The sequence below is a fragment of the Chanos chanos genome, chromosome 3, assembly GCF_902362185.1.
Source record: "Chanos chanos chromosome 3, fChaCha1.1, whole genome shotgun sequence".
Classification (NCBI taxonomy): Eukaryota; Metazoa; Chordata; class Actinopteri; order Gonorynchiformes; family Chanidae; genus Chanos; species Chanos chanos.
In genome coordinates, this window is record NC_044497.1 from 21,692,483 (window position 1) to 21,712,616 (window position 20,134).

Below are 20,134 nucleotides of genomic sequence, written 5' to 3' on the forward strand. Positions count from 1 at the left end.
GCAATGGTTGGTGAAACCTTTATTTTGAAAGAGCTGAAGGCTGGTCCCTTCAGTGAAACGCCCTTCTGCAGTTCAATGTTTGACCACATGAAACATTAAACGGTAGGAGATGCAAGCTAGGACGGAAAATTTCGCCTAAATCAGATTCTGATCCCTGAAATTTGTAAACGGTCAGCTTGCATTATTTGGAAAATATGCAGAAATACGAGAAACTGGAGAAAATAGGAGAGGGTGAGTGGCAACAATAATGAATCCTTTTGTGAGAAAGGCGTCGATTTCGTTTGCTAGCTTGTCTGGATGCGAGGAAACCTGCTTCACATATCCATTTGGCCTGCTTCTCTGTCTGGTTAACCATCAGCTATTAATCAATAAATATTCTCTGTCCGCCAAGGAAAAATGTAGGCATTGTAATTTGCGGTGATTGGCAGCTTAATAGAATAGGAAGTCCGGAAATACCAAGCCGTGGTTCGCGACCTACGTTATAAACCTAACACTCAATAGTTGGCTGGTTAACTTGAGGGAACTGCATTAGCCAGCGGTGTGTTACGTATTACAAATACGCTTCTTCAATGAATGGTAATCACACAACTATTGAGTGCGAGCTACGTGAGTGAGAACTAAGTACTATATTTTCCATATCAGCAAATTTCTTGTACACAGCGGTATCAAAAGCAAGTTACAAGCGAATGCAAGCGTTTATTTGTTGATCAAATAATTACCTGTATGATGTTTCTTATGAGTAGTAAAGTTACAAAAGCTAGCTGATAGCCTTTTCGCCTTTATCCGTAAATATTACAAATCTTGTTAATTTACGTTAGCTAGCATAGTTTTTTCGTTCAACTTAACGGAACACCTGACCTAATCTTTGTACGGTCAAGCAATGGTTATGAAGGCAGTCAGCTGAATTGTAGCTCATTAACTGAGCTCCCTGGCAGTCCTTGTAACAGTTTTTTCCTCTTAATGTTGCTCTCCCAAACTGAAATACCGTCTATTGGTTTATTGGAAACGACACACTGCTCCAGTATGCTGATTTGCACTAGTTATGACAGCACAGACATGGCCTTGTTGTCATGGCTCCTGAGATGAACTGTCGTCTCTCCTGTAGGTACCTACGGAACGGTGTTCAAAGCCAAAAACAGAGAGACCCATGAGATAGTAGCTCTCAAAAGGGTCAGATTGGATGATGATGACGAGGTATGAAATTGTATAAGTAATGTCGGGCCATAAACAATAAATGAAAATATAATATTGTTACACTGCAAAAAAAAAAAAAAAAAAAACTTTACTTTTCTCACTTTTAGGGTGTACCTAGTTCAGCACTACGAGAAATTTGCCTCTTGAAAGAACTGAAACATAAAAATATTGTTCGGTACGTCTCCGTTTCCATGTCCTTTTTTGAGGTGGTAACATGGGAATTAACTTGCAGAAATGTTTTACTCATTAAGTATTGTAAGGTTAATTGGAGGAATGACCTGACTGTTTATTTGTTTGTTTTTAGGTTGCACGATGTACTACATAGTGACAAGAAGTTAACGTTAGTTTTTGAATATTGTGATCAGGTGAGAAACGACTGAATCAAGTTAAAATTCTCTATTTGAAACATGCATGTACATTTGTTTCCTGTAGGCGGTTGTGCACCATGACTGCTGAGGTCAGAATAAAAAGAAATCCCTACATGTAAGACTTAAAATTGAAAATGGTCACAATCTTACAACCTATGCAGAGTTTAGAGCAGTGTTCTGAAGCAGTGCTCTGTGAACAGTAGTACCCTGAGAGCTGAGTTATTTTGTTAGTTTATTTATCTGTCTTGTACACACAAATTATTTGTGCTGAATTGTGTAGACTTTGTGTTAATTTGACCCTCGGGTCAGTTTTCATTTTAAAGGTCACATTGGGACAGGAAGCAATCGACTCCACACTCCAGCAAACTGTTGCGCCCAAGTAATCTGCTGGAGATTATTTAACCATGTGACACATTAATCTCATTATAATTCAGATTACAAAGTTTATGCCGTGTCCAGTAAGGCCAGAGACAGCTCATTCTCACCGAAGTGAAGATTCAGAAATATTCAAACATCCTTGTGGATTTCTGTCTCTGTAAACATCACACAACAAGCACACAATGAAATATACATCAGCAAATAATGTTTTTTTTTTTTTAAAATAAATTATAAGTGTTATCTTTTTGTTTTATGACTGGCATCATTCTTAGATATCACTCATTCTTAATGCATGAGGGCTAGCAGCCAGGAATAACCCAGATTCTCCCAGTGGCCACTAAAAACCAAACACACTAAAAACATGCATGGCACACACTGTGTTGTTCAAATATAACAATATGGAGGGCATACATGGGTATCTCTGTAGCTGTATTATCTCTCTATTCTCTTCCTTGCAAAAGCACATCACTGACCTTCATGATCAGTGGTCTCACATGCCGCCTGCGCATTCTGAAGAATGTCACAATATATCTTGGTATTGATTGCATATGCTTTGGTGAAGTAAGAGTGCTCCATGCTCAGGTTTTATACATTAGTCTCCTCAGTGTAACATTTTACTCCCTTCTCGCAGGATTTAAAGAAATATTTTGACAGCTGCAATGGTGACTTGGATCCAGAGATTGTAAAGGTCAGTATTTATTTCAGTGGACTAGTGGACTGTGCCACACTAAAGGATTACGCTGCCAAACATTAGCAGTTATGATTGCCTCTATTGAGGTTTTTCATAAAGTTCATATAGCCTCAGGATAATACAGGTGAACCCTGTCTGTATTCAGTGATGTTAGATAAATGGATTTTATAATATTGTAGGAAATCTATATGTACATTTATAATATATCTAATGAAAAACATGTATAATATGTCCATATAATGAAATACATTGTGAAGCAAATATAGCATAAATGGGGGTTGCAGTGAAAACTGTCAGTTCAGTTTGTGCTGTTTAAAAACTGATAAAATTAGCTCATTTAAAAGTCACTGGCAATGTCCCCTTTTTGCTTCTTATCAGTTTACAGCTTGTCCTGACAGAGTGCTCAAAGAAAAAGTGTTTGTGTTGAAAGCTTTTTTCTCTCTGTAACCTTTCCCCTGATGTTGATTTGGTGACATTGTCTATTAAGCATCTCTGAAATTTCAGCCCTGGAATTTTATTTGCCCCACTGTGCATATGGGCAGGATGCACATGTGTCAAAACCTGGAGCAAATTTGTTGTCAGCACATTTGAAAAAAATGTCTTTGTACCGATAATTAACTGTGTTGCCCTCACTACTGTGGTTAAAGGAGTATATTTATATTCACTCATGTTATACTCATATTTATTTGTATTTTAAAGCTAGTCAGATGTAAGCTAACTGGTTGCCTGGATTGTGTAATATGCTCTGACACATCCTGTCTCCACCCTTGATTAAAAAGCATTTTTTCTTTTTCAGGATATAATGCTTAAAAATGCAGAATATTCTGCTGAAGAAACTCTGTTGTAACATGGTAGTTGTAGTCCTAATTCTGTGTCCCATGTGTGTTTGTTTCTTCCTGTAGTCCTTTATGTATCAGTTATTAAAGGGACTAGCCTTCTGCCACAGTCGTAATGTACTTCACAGGGACCTCAAGCCACAGAATCTCCTCATTAACAGAGTAAGTCCACTTTACCTTCAAATCGCGATAAATAATCCAAATTATTCCGTCCTGGAGATGCTTTGGTCTGTGTAGAATCTCTATACAGTGATTAAGTCCACGTCGTTATGAGCTCTATAATTCAGACTCAAACTGAACGGTTACCGTGATTTAAAACCTTGATGTTAAAGGTTTATTTGTCTGTTATTAACATCCAATTTCATGTATGATAACATAAAGTTAGTGCTGTTGGACTGTATTGGTCTTGACATTAATTGCAGTTTTAAGAATCTGTCCTTACTTTCAGTCAGAACTTTTTAACGTATTTCCATTGGCAGTGTCCTGCTGCACGGTGGTCTGTGGGCTGCTCAGAATTTTAAACATAGATACTAGAGCTATCTCAACAGTTAACGGTAAACAAACTGCTAAAACAGATTACATTATCTCAATTATTAATGCAGTATGCATTTTTCCAGAATGGTGAATTGAAGTTAGCTGATTTTGGATTAGCCCGGGCCTTTGGAATTCCAGTGCGCTGTTACTCGGCTGAGGTAAGGAGCCTCCAAGACAGCCTTGCGTAATACTCATAAGTGAAGGTTTTCAAGAGAGAGTTCATAGCTTCCTTAATTTTGGTATACGTTAAAAGACACATTACGTAGACTCTGTCTGTTATGTAGTTGTATTGGGTGGTATGTGCCCCTGGCCAAAGTGCTCTTTCTCTAGCTCTCTGCATAGCGCATTGGTTCTCAGCTCCAGTCCAGAGGGCCCCCCGTCATGCACATCTTTGTTTTAGCTCAGGACTGACACAACTGATTCCACTAATCATCAAGCCCTTGATTAGCTTAATTAACTGTGATGATGAAGAGTTAACACAAAGGCGTGCAGGACAGGGGGCCCTTAGATCTGGAGTTGAGAATCACTGACACAGAATACAGTTTCAGCATACTGCTAGTTGGGAATTGGACATCCCCAGTAGAAACATTTGGAGGGTGCTCAGTTTCTTTTCCTCATAAAATATAAACGAAGCTGCATTGCAGATGAATGTTTTAATCTTTAAAAGAGAGAGACATTATGAACACAGACAAATTCTGATGTCACTAAGGTTTTTCTGCTGTTTGAGCAGTCAGAGAAATGAGCCAGACTTACTGGCCTGTGTGTTTTACCAAGACACAGAATGGACAAAAATTAAAATGCTCTCAAAAAGAATCAGTTAAGGGTATAATTGTTATAAACATCTACTGAATGTTACAGATGTTCAGCTTCACTCAAAGTTTTGCTGGTCATCTTATGTTTGCTTGCTGGAAGCTCCAGTGAAACTGTTTCTTACTGGAGAAAGAACAACATTACAATGACTTATGGACATATGTTTTTCACTAATAACATATGCTGTTTTTAATGATGTATCTTTAGGTGGTGACATTGTGGTACAGGCCTCCAGATGTGCTGTTTGGTGCCAAACTGTACTCAACTTCCATTGACATGTGGTCAGCCGGCTGCATATTTGCAGGTTTGAGAGTGACTCTGAAAAAGCTCAATAATTCCGAAACCTTGATGGAGTTAACACAGTTAATCAAATGACATATCTCTCTTTCTTACACTGATGAATGAGATCCTGCCAAAGGCCTGACTGCTCCCAGGGGTGTAATGGTACAGACATTACGGTTCGGTGCATGCAGTTGTATGGAAAATACGCAGTAGTCTGTGTGTGAAGATTGATGAAAATGCGAGTCTCTCATTTCACTCTCTCATAGTTGGTTTGTTCTCTTCTCTTGGTGATTTGGGATTTGATTGTGGTGCAGACATATTACAACACAAGTTTTCAAGGACCTTATATCCTTGTTTACCGGTACATTGTGGTAATAAGCAAACCTCATTCCTCAATGAATAGTGGATGGCAATGCTGGATGTCAGTAGAAAGGCTTAGGCTACGTCCACACTAAGCCAGGTAAATCTGAAAACCCATAATTATCTCTCTGTTTAGCCCTTCCGTCCACACTAAAAAGGCATTTTCCGCCTCCGCAAACAATACTTTTCGAAAATGCTCTCTGATGTGCATAAATTTGAAAACGTCGGGTTAGAGTTGTAATGTGGATGGGGAAAACAGTGTCGTACATCGATGTGCAGTCAGTGCTGCTCTGTAAGCGTTTCAGCATTTTGGTGTGGACATAGAACATTTGGAAAACGGTACAAAAATGATAGTGTGTATGGAGAGTGTTTTTACATAAAATCTGCGTTTTCAGGTGTACCCGGCTTAGTGTGGACATAGCCTTATATTCTTCACATAGATTGTACGGCTGTAGGAGGAGAATGCATGTTTTCATACTTTGACAATGTTTACATAGCACATTCATCTCAGTGAATTCAAAGGGGCAAGGAACATCGTGATTTCCATTCTATGGCACCTTTAATGCACCACAGGCTGTACAAACTACCCCAGGGAGGACTATACTATGCTATGTGGAACAAACTGTAACTTGCACTACTGTCTGTTCAAAATAAATGAAAGAAACCTATCCTTTAAGCACTTGGAGGGTTTTGTTGCTTTTTTGTCGTCATACCGAACTTGTACCAAACCGTGATATCCAAACTGTGGTGTGACCCGAACCGTGAATTCTGTGTACCGTTACACCCCTAACTGCTTCTAGTATGTTTTCCCAATTCATGTCTAGAGCTGGCCAATGCTGGGCGACCCCTGTTTCCAGGCAATGATGTTGATGACCAGTTGAAGAGGATCTTCAGATATCCTTTTGTCTTTTGTATATCATTTTATTTTGTATTAAGGCTTTTCCTCTGCAAACTTCATATACATATACAAATATACAGATGTATTGTTTTAATAAGTTTAATGGATACTTGCAGCGTAAAGCTCATTAATTACTCGTTTTTGCCAAAATAAAGGTCCTGCGTGTGTAAAAGAAGGATTTGAAAGTAGACGGAAAGCAGCTTTCTTCCAGTCGAGTGTAGTTCCATTAATCTGTGTGTGGTAGTGAATATAGGGGTACAGTGTGGTGTGTAACAGTGTGTGGTAGTGAATACAGGGGTACAGTATTGTATGTAACACTGTGTGGTAGTGAATACAGGGGTACAGTGTTGTGTGTAACACTGTGTGGTAGTGAATACAGGCATACAGTATTCTGTGTAACACTGTGTGGTAGTGAATACAGGCATACAGTATTCTGTGTAACACTGTGTGGTAGTGAATACAGGGGTACAGTATTATGTATAGCTGTGTATGGTAGTGAATATAGGAGTGCAGTGGATCATAGGAAGTGTTACAAAGAGTTAGCCCTCGTTCTATTGTCAGTAAGAGGACAAGTGAATGTGTGGTGCACACCAATAGGCATGAGATGTCACTGTGACGGGCTGTAGCACCTCTGTCAGGCGGTATGTGCTGTCTCAATAGCCGGGCCCCAAAAGATAATTCCTCCTGAGGATGTCTTCATCAGCATGTAGACAGCACTCACTGCTGGCTGAGTAACTCATAACACACTTAATGTCAGTGTTTCCTTTATTTTGGCTGTTCCCTTTAACCACATAATTTGTATGACTTGGGCAATTTAGCCTAGTTATGACTGTGATACACTGTGTTTTTATGTTTGCAGATTGTGGCACATGCTAAATAGAGGTGTTTTCTTTTGAAGCATTAACAATTCAACATTTCACTGTTTAGTCCAGCAGGCAGTGGGCCTGGGTACTGTGTTTAATGTGCACTGGCTCTAAATGATGTGTTTTCTTTAACAATGCCACATTGCTAGGGACACCAAATGAGGAGCAGTGGCCCACAATGACCAAACTTCCTGATTACAAGGTACAATTTACATAATTTGTCTCTGAACTGGAAGAGGTTTGGAGAGTTCAATCTAACGTAGGAACAAACGCAGATCTGAGCGCAGAAATCTTACGACAGGATTGTGTGATTAATGAAACGTTCACAACACACCGATCCCAGCGTAAAGGGACGTTTTAACCGAATGCGAAGTGAAATTTCAGTTCGCTTTCCTCACGCTGGTTTGATCACTTGCCTGACAAAACTGAGCAACAGAATTTCGCGCTATGTCACAGCGTCACATCTTACACATCACCGAAGACGTTTCTAGGAAGAGGCTATAGCTTCTAGCCCTACTGTAAGGTGATTGGCTTTCGGCAGGTGAAATTTTCGCTCAAGTTGAACATTTTCGAACGCTCATTTTACCCATTTCGCGTCGCTTGCAGTTTCGCTGTGATTAACACTGCCTATTCGCATCCTGCCATTGACTTTTCATGTATTCGTGTCGCTCGAAAATTTCACATCGCGTTCGGTTTAAACACAGCTTAAGAATGATCAGTCATTGATAAATGTGACAGCTAAAAACAATCATCATTTAAATATCACGCCCCCAAATATTCTGGGTATAGAGTACTCGCACCTAGAGTTTACGACATGGACATGCGTAATGCATCCAAGAAGAGAAACATCTCCTACCTCGAAATAGAAACTCTAACGTTGTAAGTCCAGTGGAATCAATCCCATTCCAAATCGGTTAGCCTACCTATGGAAGCCCTAAGCTGCAATGAATTTACATTTATGACAACGATAACGACATAATTAATTGGAGATCTCCAAAAAACAGCTGTTTTCTCGAGATAATGACACAATTAATTCGTTATCTCAGGAAGACAAAGTTTCGTTATTTCGTGATAATGATGTAAATAAGTTGAGATCTCAAGAAAACAAAGAAAGGTAACATGTTATCACAAGAGAACAGAATCTAAATTAAATGTAAATTTATGGCATCTTAGGACTTCCATACCTACCCATTGCTTTTAATTGCTTGATTTTAATTGCTTGTAATTATGTCACCGAGAGCCTAGCCTAACAAGTAGGCTATCTCAAAATAAAAGACAAATTAATCTTCCCCCGAAAACTGTTCACCCCATTAATTGCAAACAATTTGAAAATATCTATTTATGTTAGGGATATATTACACATACTAGTCAATGTAGGCCTTTTCCACATATAAAATATTTTGCCATAGGCTACATATTTTAAGTGATGAATATGCGGCTGCATATGTTTAGATGCCAGTCAGAATACATGGTCTAATAACAGTTCTTCGACTCAACCAGATTTACAATGCTGCACCGCAAATCCACGGCTCAAAAACTTGTGTACACGAGTTGAAACTTGACGTGAGATTTGATCATAGCCTCCGTTCATGTCCATATTGATAAATGCCGAGCTTTTCATGGAAATGACTGTATGCCCAGTTTTCTGTCGTTACGTTAGTTTTGTAAATGAGGTCCATCATTTTGGGGTGTGCAACCCAGGAGAGAAAATATGTGCAGTGTTACAGTTTGGACAGTAGGTGGTGCCATAATCATCCACTCTCATTCTCCAAAAGCTTTGAGTCAGAAATAGAAAGTTCTTATGTGGCCACACCCTCTAAATTATCCTACTTCAAGTCACTTATACAAATTAAGCCTGAAACGACGCATGTATTGTTACTTTTTCGTCTCAGGCTTGAAGGCTTTTTGTTTGTTTGTTTTTTAGAATGTTTTGTGTTTTTGGTGGGGGGGTGGTAGTTCAGTGTAGTTTAGAGTGTGTGGTTTTCTGTGTTTTTTTTAGAATGTTTTGTGTTTTTGGGGGGGTTCGGTGTAGTTTAGAGTGTATGGGTTTTTTGTTTGTTTATTTTTTTTTAATGTTTTGGGTTTTTCAGGGGTTTCAGTGTAGTTTAGAGCGTCGGTGTCGTTTAGAATGTATGGTTTTCTGTGTTGTTGGACTGAAGGTGGTTTCTTAATATTAACCCTCTCCTATCTCATAGCCATACCCCATGTATCCTGCCACGACATCACTGGTGAATGTTGTCCCCAAACTCAGCAGCACAGGCCGAGACCTGCTTCAGGTTGGTTTACTCTTCACATTCAAATAAATCTAAAGACAGATGAGACTTGCAGTGCTTTGGTCTGCAGTGCAGAGTCGTAATATAAGGACTCACGGTGCAGCACCGAGTCTTTTGGTCATGTACCCATTGTCCTGTTAGAGGAGACACCAGTCCAAGTCTACAAAGTTCTCAAGTCGCAACAGTTAACGATGAACAAATAGCTAAAGCTAATTACACACTGCCTTCAGTTGCCTGGAAAATGTAGCATTTTAATTAAATGTGGCACTGTGCTGTGTGGATTTTAGAGTGACCTATTTGTGTAACAATGACACTTGTTTTTAATGTGTTTATTCATGTTTTGTGTTTCTGTCTTTTTTTTTAAATATAGAATTTACTGAAATGTAACCCTGTACAGCGAATTTCTGCAGAAGAGGCCTTGCAGCACCCTTACTTTGCTGACTTCTGTCCGCCATAGTTGTGAGAGACGAAGAGTATCAGTTAAGAGTCTGGATTTCCATTGTCTCGCCTTTACCAAAACTCCTGAGCAACTGTCATAGCTCTCTTACATCTTTGTGCCTCAGAACAAGACAGGCTCCCTGTGCCCTCAAAACATCTGTCCGCATCAGTGTATCGCACTCGTTTTCTGTCTCCACTGTAATATTTCAGCTTGAGACTCATGTCCAGAAGCCATGTGTAGGAGTCATTCTGTAATTGTGGGTACATTCTGCATAAGTTAGATGTCTGAAAATATTTACTGTTCCTGTTAAACACTTCTGTCAAATTCTTTTGAAAGATGTTAACATTTGAAGATGATGATTTTTATAAAGATATTGTATCAGTAGCTTTTTCATATGATATTGAGTGGATATGAAATTTTTCCTCACTTTATATGTAAAAGGATGGGATCACTAGAGGTTCCCAGGTCATGCACCCAGTTTCGACACAGGTTGAGAGTGTATTGTTTTTGAGGTTAGGGTTCGAATCCCAGCTGTGACACATTTGTTGTCTTTGGCTTGGAGCTCAATTCACTGTTCTCAGTTCAGCAGTGTTGTGTGAGGCACCTATAGAATTAGTGAACTTCAGTGTGAAGTCTGTTTTTTTCATCAGAGGAAGAAAACAAGTATAATGTACAGCAAAAATAATGGAGATTCAAGACTTTTGAAGTGTAGGCAGCAGTGTTCTGTTCCTGCTGAACTCTGTAAGGAGGTGGATTGCGTCTTGTTTTAATGATCTGTGATTTGTTGGCTGACCAAAAGTCAAACTGTATTCCCATAAAGACTATGCTACTTTACTACAGATCTACTGTGTTTATTTACCCCGCTAAAATGACACGATTTAACAAGCTGGTTGAAGAATTCCTAACTTTTGTGATTCAACCAGAATTGACAAACTCCAAATGACTGGCAAAGGACAAGTGAAACACTGCCAGCAGTTGTTCATCTGGAAAGTGAAATGGAAACAGCTCTCTCAGAGTTGGGCACACACTCATTGCTGTAAGCTAGTCTGATAGGTATCTAAAGCTAAACTGACCATCTTTTCACAAAGTTGGTGCCATCAGTTGGCTTTAGCTTGTGTGGCACAGTTTTACCACGCAATATATGTGGAGAAGGTAAACTGTGAGCCAAAACCGGTTCTTTGACAGCCCCCCTCCCCGATATTATGGAGTGGGTCTGCGTCTCTGTCCCATGCCATTACCTGACAGTAGCGCACAACATGGCTTTCACTTTGGCCACACATAGTGGGGGAATTGTTTTCCAGCCTTCAGCATTCCATATTGAATGTTTACAATGCTTACAACTCAAGAGGTATTTCATTATGTTTGAATAGTTTTACTGCAGCTGAATGTTTAGTAGATGTAAAAAAATTAATAAAAAGTGTTAACCTGAACTCTGCCTTAGCGCCAGTGTTGATATCACTTTGAAGCTTTGAAGTGGAATTTCTGTTTTTCCAGTAAAATTAATAGATGTCTTGATTCTAGGCAGTAGTTCTACACTACTGGTAAATATGTTAGCATATGTAAATATGTTTGACCAGCTCTGGGTCATGGTTGTGTGATGAGATTTGAATGACACTGGTTTTCTACACAGAAAAACTAAACCAATTTGCATGTTAAGCCTCTCTGCCTCTAGGTGCTAACCACTGGATGAATATAAACAATTAGAGAGAATTTGTTTTACTTTGAGATGATGAAAAAAGGCTAGGGGCAATGAAATGTAGCCACAATTACAGAATGATGTGTTAATTATAAGTGATCCATATATCTAGGTTATCTGAACCCTTTTTGAAACTGCATTAGGTCAGTTTACCACTGTCTTGGTAAATTGATGATTTTATTTTTGACTGTTTTTCAACCTGCTTTGTTGGAGTTTGTGTGAAGGAGTCTGTGATTTTCTTTTTTCCATTTATTTATTTATTAAATTAATTTTTATTGGTGAACCAAACAGCTATGTTTAGAAGGTGAGCAAGTGGTTGGGAAGTATATGACTCTTCAGAGGTCCTCTGTGAAAACAGAACAGTAGAGAAATCGCCATGAAAAGTGTAATTCACATGATAAAAATACAGATGAAGAGTAGTCTGCGAGATCCGGTACCCAAGTGTGGATAACAAACGACGGCCACTGAATCCTGAACTGGGCCTCTCCCAGAGCAAAGCAATGTTCTCTTTCAAGACTTCAATAAAATCATCCATCGACTCCAGGGTTTTCTTACTGATGGACTTGTGAGATTGTTTCATATCACCTCACAGCTAGAACAGAAATGTGTGAGAGAGCTGGTCAGAGCAAACTTAATGCAGTGCTATGTGCCCCCCTCTCATCTGGTTACCCAGGCAACACTCTGCTTTACACGTGGAGTCAAGTCTGTTCATGATGCCCAGCTGTCACAACACTCACTCAAATGTGATGGAATTGTGGGAAATGTAGTGTGTAATGTAATGCACTAGTTTAACCTGTATCATAGCATTCTACTCAACATTGTGGCAGAGCAGCTTTACCCAGTTCCAGGTTGTGTTGCATGTGTAAGACAAGTATCAGCGAGTGTATCGTGCTGTCTCTGGTTTTATATGGGCTTACGGTTTCAGAACATCAGATCCATGCTAGATTACAGTCCTAGCATCTGTCTTGGCTTCTTGTGCACAACACTGTGAAAAATAGAAACTGAAGGAGGAGGCATTTACACATGGATTGTTGACTGTGGTTGCTTTCTTATTTGGACTATTCCATAATGTGATTCCATAACATCACTTTAGAGGAGAGGGAATTCATGTATTTGTTGTTCATGTTGTATAGCTGTATCTTCCTTTTAAACTGCTGTCCAATTTTATCACATTTGGAAGATCAAGGGCAACTTTTGGTGATATTTTTCTTTAAAAAGGAAAGAATTTTCTTTAGAAATAAAAGTCCAAACCCGCATTGTCACTGTAGGGCTGTGTGATTTTGATGTGAAGGTTTCAGCTCCTCATACAAACTGCACTGACTGCAATAACATGAGTCAGATTCATTTAACATAATGTTGAAAGAAAGAAAGGTTCTGTTTTGTCATAACATGTAAGCTACTTTTCAGTCGGAGCCATTACTCATTAACAGACACTTGGTAAGAGACTTGAAAGGGATTTTCCAGAACACCAAGGTCATGGTAATCAGCCTGTCAGAAATGACCTTTATATCTGTGTTAACTGAAACACTTCAGTTAAAAGTAGTTCATGTCCATCACAAAATCTCACTTAACTGCCAAAGTACTTAGTAATGTACCTGTACATTGTTAAGCTTTTCTTGAAACTGTCTGATTTTCCTGTTCTTAGATGCTGCTCAGAGAGGTCAGACTCCACGAGCAAAGGGATGGAGCTCTGTGTCCCATTTATGTACCACCACTCGACACGCTAACACTGCTCTGCTTTAAATGATACCGAATAAGTCAGTGAGGAAGAAACTGCTTAAAAATCCAGAATTATAAAATTAGTAGACACTTAACATGATTTTTTAGGGAAGTAATTTATTTGCCAGGATTAATGGTGATTAAGAATTTGATCAAACTGAGTCCTAAATAAAAGATTTTTCCATGTCACAAACTGAGTATGTTAGTGTCATGTTTTAAAATACAGGTCAGGAGAAGAGAAAAACAAAGGAACAGAGAAAACAAATAATCTGACTCAGATGTTTTGGTCTCACTGTCTACTGAGGCATACACATACAAAGAGAGTAGTTTGTCATCACTGTCATTATTAAGCATCATTACCCAAAGGATCCATCTGGGAGTGTTGTCTTTAAAGTGAAATTGATGGGTTGTGTTCCTAACCTTGTTATGTCTGGGAGTGTTGTCTTTATAATGAAATGGATGGGTTGTGTTCCTAACCTTGTTATGGGAAAATCCTCAGAATGTGTTCCTTTAACATACAGAGAGCACTCTAGGACAGTGGCAGTCTGTTATTATTATTATTAGTAGTAGTAGTAGTAGTAGTATTGTTGTTGTTGTTGTTATTATTGTTAAAGCCAATCATACTCTTTGATTTTAATTTATTGCATTAATGTGTTTTTGCACTTTGTATTGCTATGAAGCTGAAACTGAGTCATAAGATATGATAGTGGGTGGAGCAGATCTCATAGAGCACTGTATACCATTATGGTCATGTATTGGTTAAGAAATATTCCTAATGATCTGAGTAAATGAGTAGAGAACACCTGCACGTGATCAGGTGATGATCATTTCAAAATCCATGCAGATGCGGATTTTGAAACGAGAATCGCTATAAAAGGAGTTTCGTCTCTCAGACTTGTCAAATACAAACATCCACTCACAGGGTTCATTGTCCCCATGGCAGCTGGCTGCACAAGCATTAGTATTTATGAAACTCTTCCACATCAGCTTCTCTCTCTCTCTCTCTCTCTCTCTCTCCCCCCTTCTCACTGTCCTTTTTCTCTCTCTCTTTGACATTGGCTGTTAAAAGTTGGAGTCTGAACTTTATTTCAGATTGAAATTTCAGGTTTTGAATGGTTAAATTGTTCTGTTGAGATTGTATGTGTGCATGCATGTATGTATTTAAAAATAAATGTCTTCAGACAGACAGGCTCAAAGTTGTTTTTTTTTTTATTTATTCATTTTTTTATATGACACTTTCAACAACAGTTTGATGCAAGTGCCTCTCTGAAGCATGTGTTTTGCCCTTAATGAAGCTTTTAAAATGGTCACTGTATAAGTCAAACCACATTATCAATGCATATCTGATTGGCAGGATAATCTTCACTATTTGTGTCATTTTCAGTGTAAGTGGAAAACCATAGAAAAGCAGAGCGGTCCTGCCCATGCCCCATGCTTGGCCTGATTTCTGTATTTTAGCTGCAACAGCCAGACTCTTAGTAACGTGTGATGTCTGCCACTCTAGAATCTCCTCCAAATATAAACTGCCAAGACAGGGTTGTACTGTGGTGCCCCCAATCTGAAATGAAAATGAACATGTCCAAAAATAACAGTGTAAAAAATAGCTAAAAGATTGTCTCCAACTCTCCTGCATGACTAGAGGTGAAGGAAGATACATGTGATTATTAGTAACAGTGTTTTACATTTTTTAACTTTGTGAACCATTTTCAAATGTTGTGTGCTTGTAAAGGTTTCATCTAGTAACACTGCCACAAAGCTTTAATATGTGTCAGTTCAGTCTTATTAGAAACTCGTGAAAATGATGTGTGTTGTCTAGGAGCATAATGATATCACAAAGATTTTTGGCTAATACACCTAGGTGGAGTATGGTTTAATGTACATAAAGGATTCTATGAAGAATTTAAGGTTTCTCATTAGTTGCTGATAAAATGTGCTCCCTTGGAACAGTTGCCACTCTCTTAAAGGTACCATTTTGTTGTCTGGCTCAATGTCCCACTCCTATTGGACTGTCGGGCCACTCTCCTGTAGTTGGCAAAAAGAATATACTAAAAGTACAAAACACACACAGTGATGTAATTTCACTCTCTTTTACTCCCAGCTACCATATACTTGACCTGCTATACGTTACCTGCTCTTACTGCTGTGTCCCACTCTTACATGGCATTCAATTGATCATGTGACTGCAGATGGTGGACTATCTTTGATGGGCTCATGGGGGGTTCTGGTGAGTCATGTGGCAGCAGGAAATGCAGCAGTAGTTCCAGTGCATTGCATCATACATCACACACTGCTCTGTGTGAAACTTTGCTCTCGTGTCTTCACAACAATAGAAACAATCCCAAGTACAATTGATTTCATCAGCAAAAAAACAGGTCTTCAGCGTCGACTGTTCAGGGCCATCCCACGTCCACCACCAATCAAGACCTACTCATTTATAATGACATTCACTGGATCAGTAAGGGAAAGGTATTAGAGACAGTTTGTTCTGTGTTGGAGGACATTTGTGTCCTTTTGGGGCGCAGAAGAATACCAGGAGTCAAGAGTTCATTCATTCCCTCAAAGACTCTTTGCAATGGCAATCTTTTTTTTCCTGTCTGACATTACTGAGCTGGTGAGATTGTCGACATCGGAGGTTCTAAAATTACATCACAATGGAGTCCCACCCTCTGAATTTTAGTCAAACATTTTCCACAGGAATGACCAAGAATTACCAAGTTTGACTTTGTCTGTTTTGGCAGTGTTTGGCTCGATGTACATCTGCAACATTCTGACTTCCCTACCATGAATAATCCTGAAAAATTAACAGAGAAACAGGGTGACTAATGAGCATCTCCTCCTACAAAGTGTGAATCGCTACAACCACATACAAACCAAACTGGAGAAAACTTGCCACTGACAGGTACTGCAACTTTTCCCTCTAACTTTAGAATCATCAAAGTTCTTTACACACAACCTAAGTCATATCTCAGCACAACAGCAAAGTTTGTTTGTCATGTGCAAAGTTAACTTGCTTGTGTGTCACATCATTTTTCAATGTTTAGATCAGTTTGATTTTTCAAGTTTATTCAAGTTCAGGGCAGGGCTGCCCTCTGAAAGTCAACAAGTTGAATCCTCAGTCGGAGACCTGTCAGTCGACTGAGATTCTTCCAGTTGAGCAGTCGTTTTTGTTTGTTTTTTGTTTGTAAACCTACTAATAGAAGAGCCCTATGGCTTCATTCTCCTAGCAAAACAAAGCCATAGGGCTCTTCTGTTAGGAGGTTAACTACTTACTCTGAGTTAACTTAACCAGAAGTTACCATTACCTCACCTCATAGTACAGGCCCCATGTCTCAGAAGAAGTCTAAAGTATAGTGGCATTTCGAACTTTTGAAGGACAACCCTAACAAAGTTAAATGCAAATTCTGTATGCAAGAATTTGCTTATCATTCAGCAACATCAAACATGGCAAACCACTTGAAATGGGTAGCATAGCCACAGAAAAAGAGACTGAAGACAAACGTTTGCTTTTTCATCTTAAATATCTCAAATCTTAAATTGCAAGCGTTTAAGTTGTCTATTTATTCATTTACACTTAAGATTCACACATTATGTTGAAAGAGAATTTCAGTAGCTTAATGAGCCTATCCTGTTGAAGACTAGAAGTTGTTATTTCATAGCGGGCAATGCCGAGAATTTATTTTAAACTGCTTCATTTGTTTATTAATTTAGGCTGTGCATTGTTTTTAATGTTTATGTGAAATTGAAAAAAAAAAAAAAATAGGCTATAAGAGCTTGATTTAAACAGAAATACATGTGTGCTATCTGTCTCATTATTCCAAAAAATCCAGATGATAGCCCATCATTATATGTTGGCAATTCAAATAGGCCGCAATTCAACTCTTCATCATATGCAGCTGTTTTTTTTATTGATTTGTAAATGCTCAAAAATATGTCCCCATGACTCTGTTGCATTTGAACTTTTCAACTTCATGTTAATGTGGTTGAAATCATCACTGAAACTCATGGCAATGGATTTTCTGATATGAAAAAAAAAAGGAACAGATAGTCAAATATTTGTATTGAACAGCCAAATCCAACTGGACTGACAAAGGTCTGAGTCAGGTACAGCCCTAGTTTAGTGTGATCTTAATTTTGATGTTCAGGCTAAATTTTATATCAGCATAATTCTTAATCAGCCCTTGAGTCTGTTTTCATTTTGTTGGTTTGAAAGTTGTACGCCTACAAATTATTAATAGAATATGTGATGTTTCTTACAGATCTGATGTATATCTTAATGTTCTACAAATTATGACTGATTTTACATTCACAACTGAAAAAGTGAACCACACAGAAAAGTAACCGAAAATCCCCGGCCTATTACGGACACATAAAAATGGACTGACAACTCATTTACAGGAAGCTTTGTGTTGGAGTCTGGGTTACTGTAGATTTTGACACTAAAATTGTAATATTCACTGAAAATGAATGTCGGCCCCAAACACTGGTTATCTGTATTTGATTACTACTAATCAATGTTGGTATTAGCATCAGTCCTGAAAAAAACATGGTTGACTGTTACTATCAAGCAACCGTGGAATAGGTAAAATGAGAAATGATACTCCATAACGTGTTTCATGACTTCATGATGACATGCACATTAGGGTCACAAGACTTCAAGTATGGGTAATGAGGCAGGGCAATAAAGTGGCACTGCAGCTTTAAAAACAAACAGCTCAAAGTTGTCTTTAGTCATCAAACTAGTCCAGTCTGACTTCTGTTGTCTAAGGCATAGGTGCATAAACCAAATAGACTGACATGCTACAAAAGAGTTGCATGACTCACTCTTGTATATACAACCCCAATTCCAAAAAAGTTGGGACAGTATGGAGGATGCTTATAAAAACAAGAAGGAGTCATTTCTAAGTTCTATTCACCCAGTACTATAACACTACAACACATTATTTGATGTTTTACCTTGTGAACTTGTTTTTTGAAAATATACACACATTTCAAACCTGATGTCTGCAACATGCTCCAAAAAAGTTGGGACAGTTGAGTGTTTACCACTGTGTAACATCCCCATTTCTTTAAATAACACTTAAGCATTTGGGCACTGAAGACAGTCTCCAGTTGTGCAGCTGTACCGGGTCTTCGTTGCTATATTTTGCGCTTCATAATGCGCAACACATTCTCAATTGGCGACAGGTCAGGACTGCAGGCAGGCCAATCCAGCACCTGTGCTCTCTATTTATGCAGCCATGCACCTGTAATCTGGGCAGAATGCAATTTGGCATTGTCATGCTGGAAAATGCAGGGACATCCCTGTCAAAGACAGTGTCTGGATGGCAGCATAATGCTCCAGTTTGTACATATCTTTCCGTATTAATGGCGCCCTCACAGATGTGCAAGTTACCCATGCATTGGTACTGACACACTTGCCCTGTGCGCACCGAGATTTGACTGGTTTCCTTGAATTTTTTAATTATATTGTGCACTGTAGAGGGTGAGATGCCCAAAATTCCACCAAATTGTCTTTGGGGAATGTTATTCTCAAAGTGCTGCATTATTCGTTGACACATCTGTCGGCAAATCAGCAAGCCTTGACCCATCCTTGTTCTAAAAGAACTTTGGAAGCTCTGCTGTCAAAGTCAAAGTACATTTACAAATTACTGCTTTCTGTTTTTATTTGCATATCATTTACCTTCATTTGCCATCCAACTTTTTTGGAACTGGGGTTGTAATACAGACTGAAAGTGCAGCTAGGAGCCACTTTTGTGGCTGTAAAGAGCACATTGAAAAAATGTTACACAATTGTGAAATTTGACACAACTTCTCACCTTCTCCAAATACAACGCTAGTACACTCTTGGTTGTGGAAAGAGCCTCTAAGGGAAACTCTACAATGCTGTGGAAACTGGTTTGTTACTTTGTTGCGAACACACACTTTAGAGGGCTACAGGCAAAAGTGTCCTATATAGATCTGTGGAGGAGTCAAAAGGCCAAATAAATAAATGAATGAATGAATGAATGAACAAAAAAATAATATGAATTAATAAACATATGAATTAATAAATAAATGTCTGGGGAATTTATTTTTGGCATTTATGTGTAGATATTTGACAACTTCACACTAAGAATAAATTTTCCTTGGGAGGAAAACAGCTCTTTGTATTTCTGTATCAGTTCTGTGGGCTTTCCACAAACTCTGCAAAACATTCCTCATATGTGGTGAACCTTTCAACAGCTTCAGTGAGGCAAATGTGACACAGTTTATTACATTCCTAGTTTTGCTAGCTAACCTGTATGCTAGTGAACCTGTATGCTAGCTTACCTGTGCGCACTTCTGTTTTTGATCCTAATAGAGCCGTGCAGAATTAATTGTACAGCAACATTTGCAATTGTTACAGCTCTACTTTCAACACAGTATCGATTACAGCAGCGATTCTCAACTCCAGTCCTAGGGGCCCACTGTCCTTCACGTCTTTGTTTTAACTCTTCATTGTCACAGTTTATTGAGCTAATCAAGGGCTTGATGATTAGTTGATCAGTGAAAACAGGTGTGTCAGTCCTGAGTTAAAACAAAGGCGCGCAGGACAGTAGGCCCCCACGACTGGAGTTGAGAATCACTGTACCGTACAGTAACAATACAGAGCCGTGACATTGCTTTCTTCATACTCCAGCCCGTACAGTGGCAGTAGCGAGCTATTGTGTGATGTCGAACCCAGAAAAAGAAGCGAAGGGTACTTGTTTACTTTTTAACTTTTGTGTAAGTGAGCAAGTGAGAGAGAGAGAGAGAGAGAGAGAGAGAGAGAGAG

General features: G+C 38.8%; 1 protein-coding gene across 2 annotated transcripts; it reads left to right on the forward strand.

Moving 5' to 3' along the window:
• The first annotated feature begins 95 nt into the window (after window positions 1-95).
• Window positions 96-10,754, forward strand: cdk5 (cyclin dependent kinase 5). 2 transcript variants are annotated; one of them, XM_030768997.1, is made up of 12 exons: window positions 96-231; window positions 1,106-1,194; window positions 1,302-1,369; window positions 1,499-1,559; window positions 2,572-2,628; window positions 3,534-3,629; window positions 4,085-4,159; window positions 5,019-5,115; window positions 6,278-6,347; window positions 7,356-7,416; window positions 9,410-9,490; window positions 9,858-10,754. In XM_030768997.1, exons 1-12 carry the CDS (start codon window positions 195-197, stop codon window positions 9,942-9,944), a joined length of 879 nt encoding a protein of 292 aa, XP_030624857.1. In that variant the 5' UTR covers window positions 96-194; the 3' UTR covers window positions 9,945-10,754. The 2 variants fall into 2 exon arrangements, with proteins under 2 accessions (XP_030624857.1, XP_030624858.1); XM_030768998.1 differs by lacking the exon at window positions 3,534-3,629.
• The last annotated feature ends 9,380 nt before the right edge of the window (window positions 10,755-20,134 follow it).

Bases quoted from the DNA above. Each gene is read 5' to 3' on its own strand.
- cdk5 (XM_030768997.1), top strand. From the start codon at position 195: ATGCAGAAATACGAGAAACTGGAGAAAATAGGAGAGG. The intron at 4,160-5,018 runs GTAAGGAGCCTC...ATGTATCTTTAG, and splicing joins TGCGCTGTTACTCGGCTGAG to GTGGTGACATTGTGGTACAG. The intron at 5,116-6,277 runs GTTTGAGAGTGA...ATTCATGTCTAG, and splicing joins AGCCGGCTGCATATTTGCAG to AGCTGGCCAATGCTGGGCGA.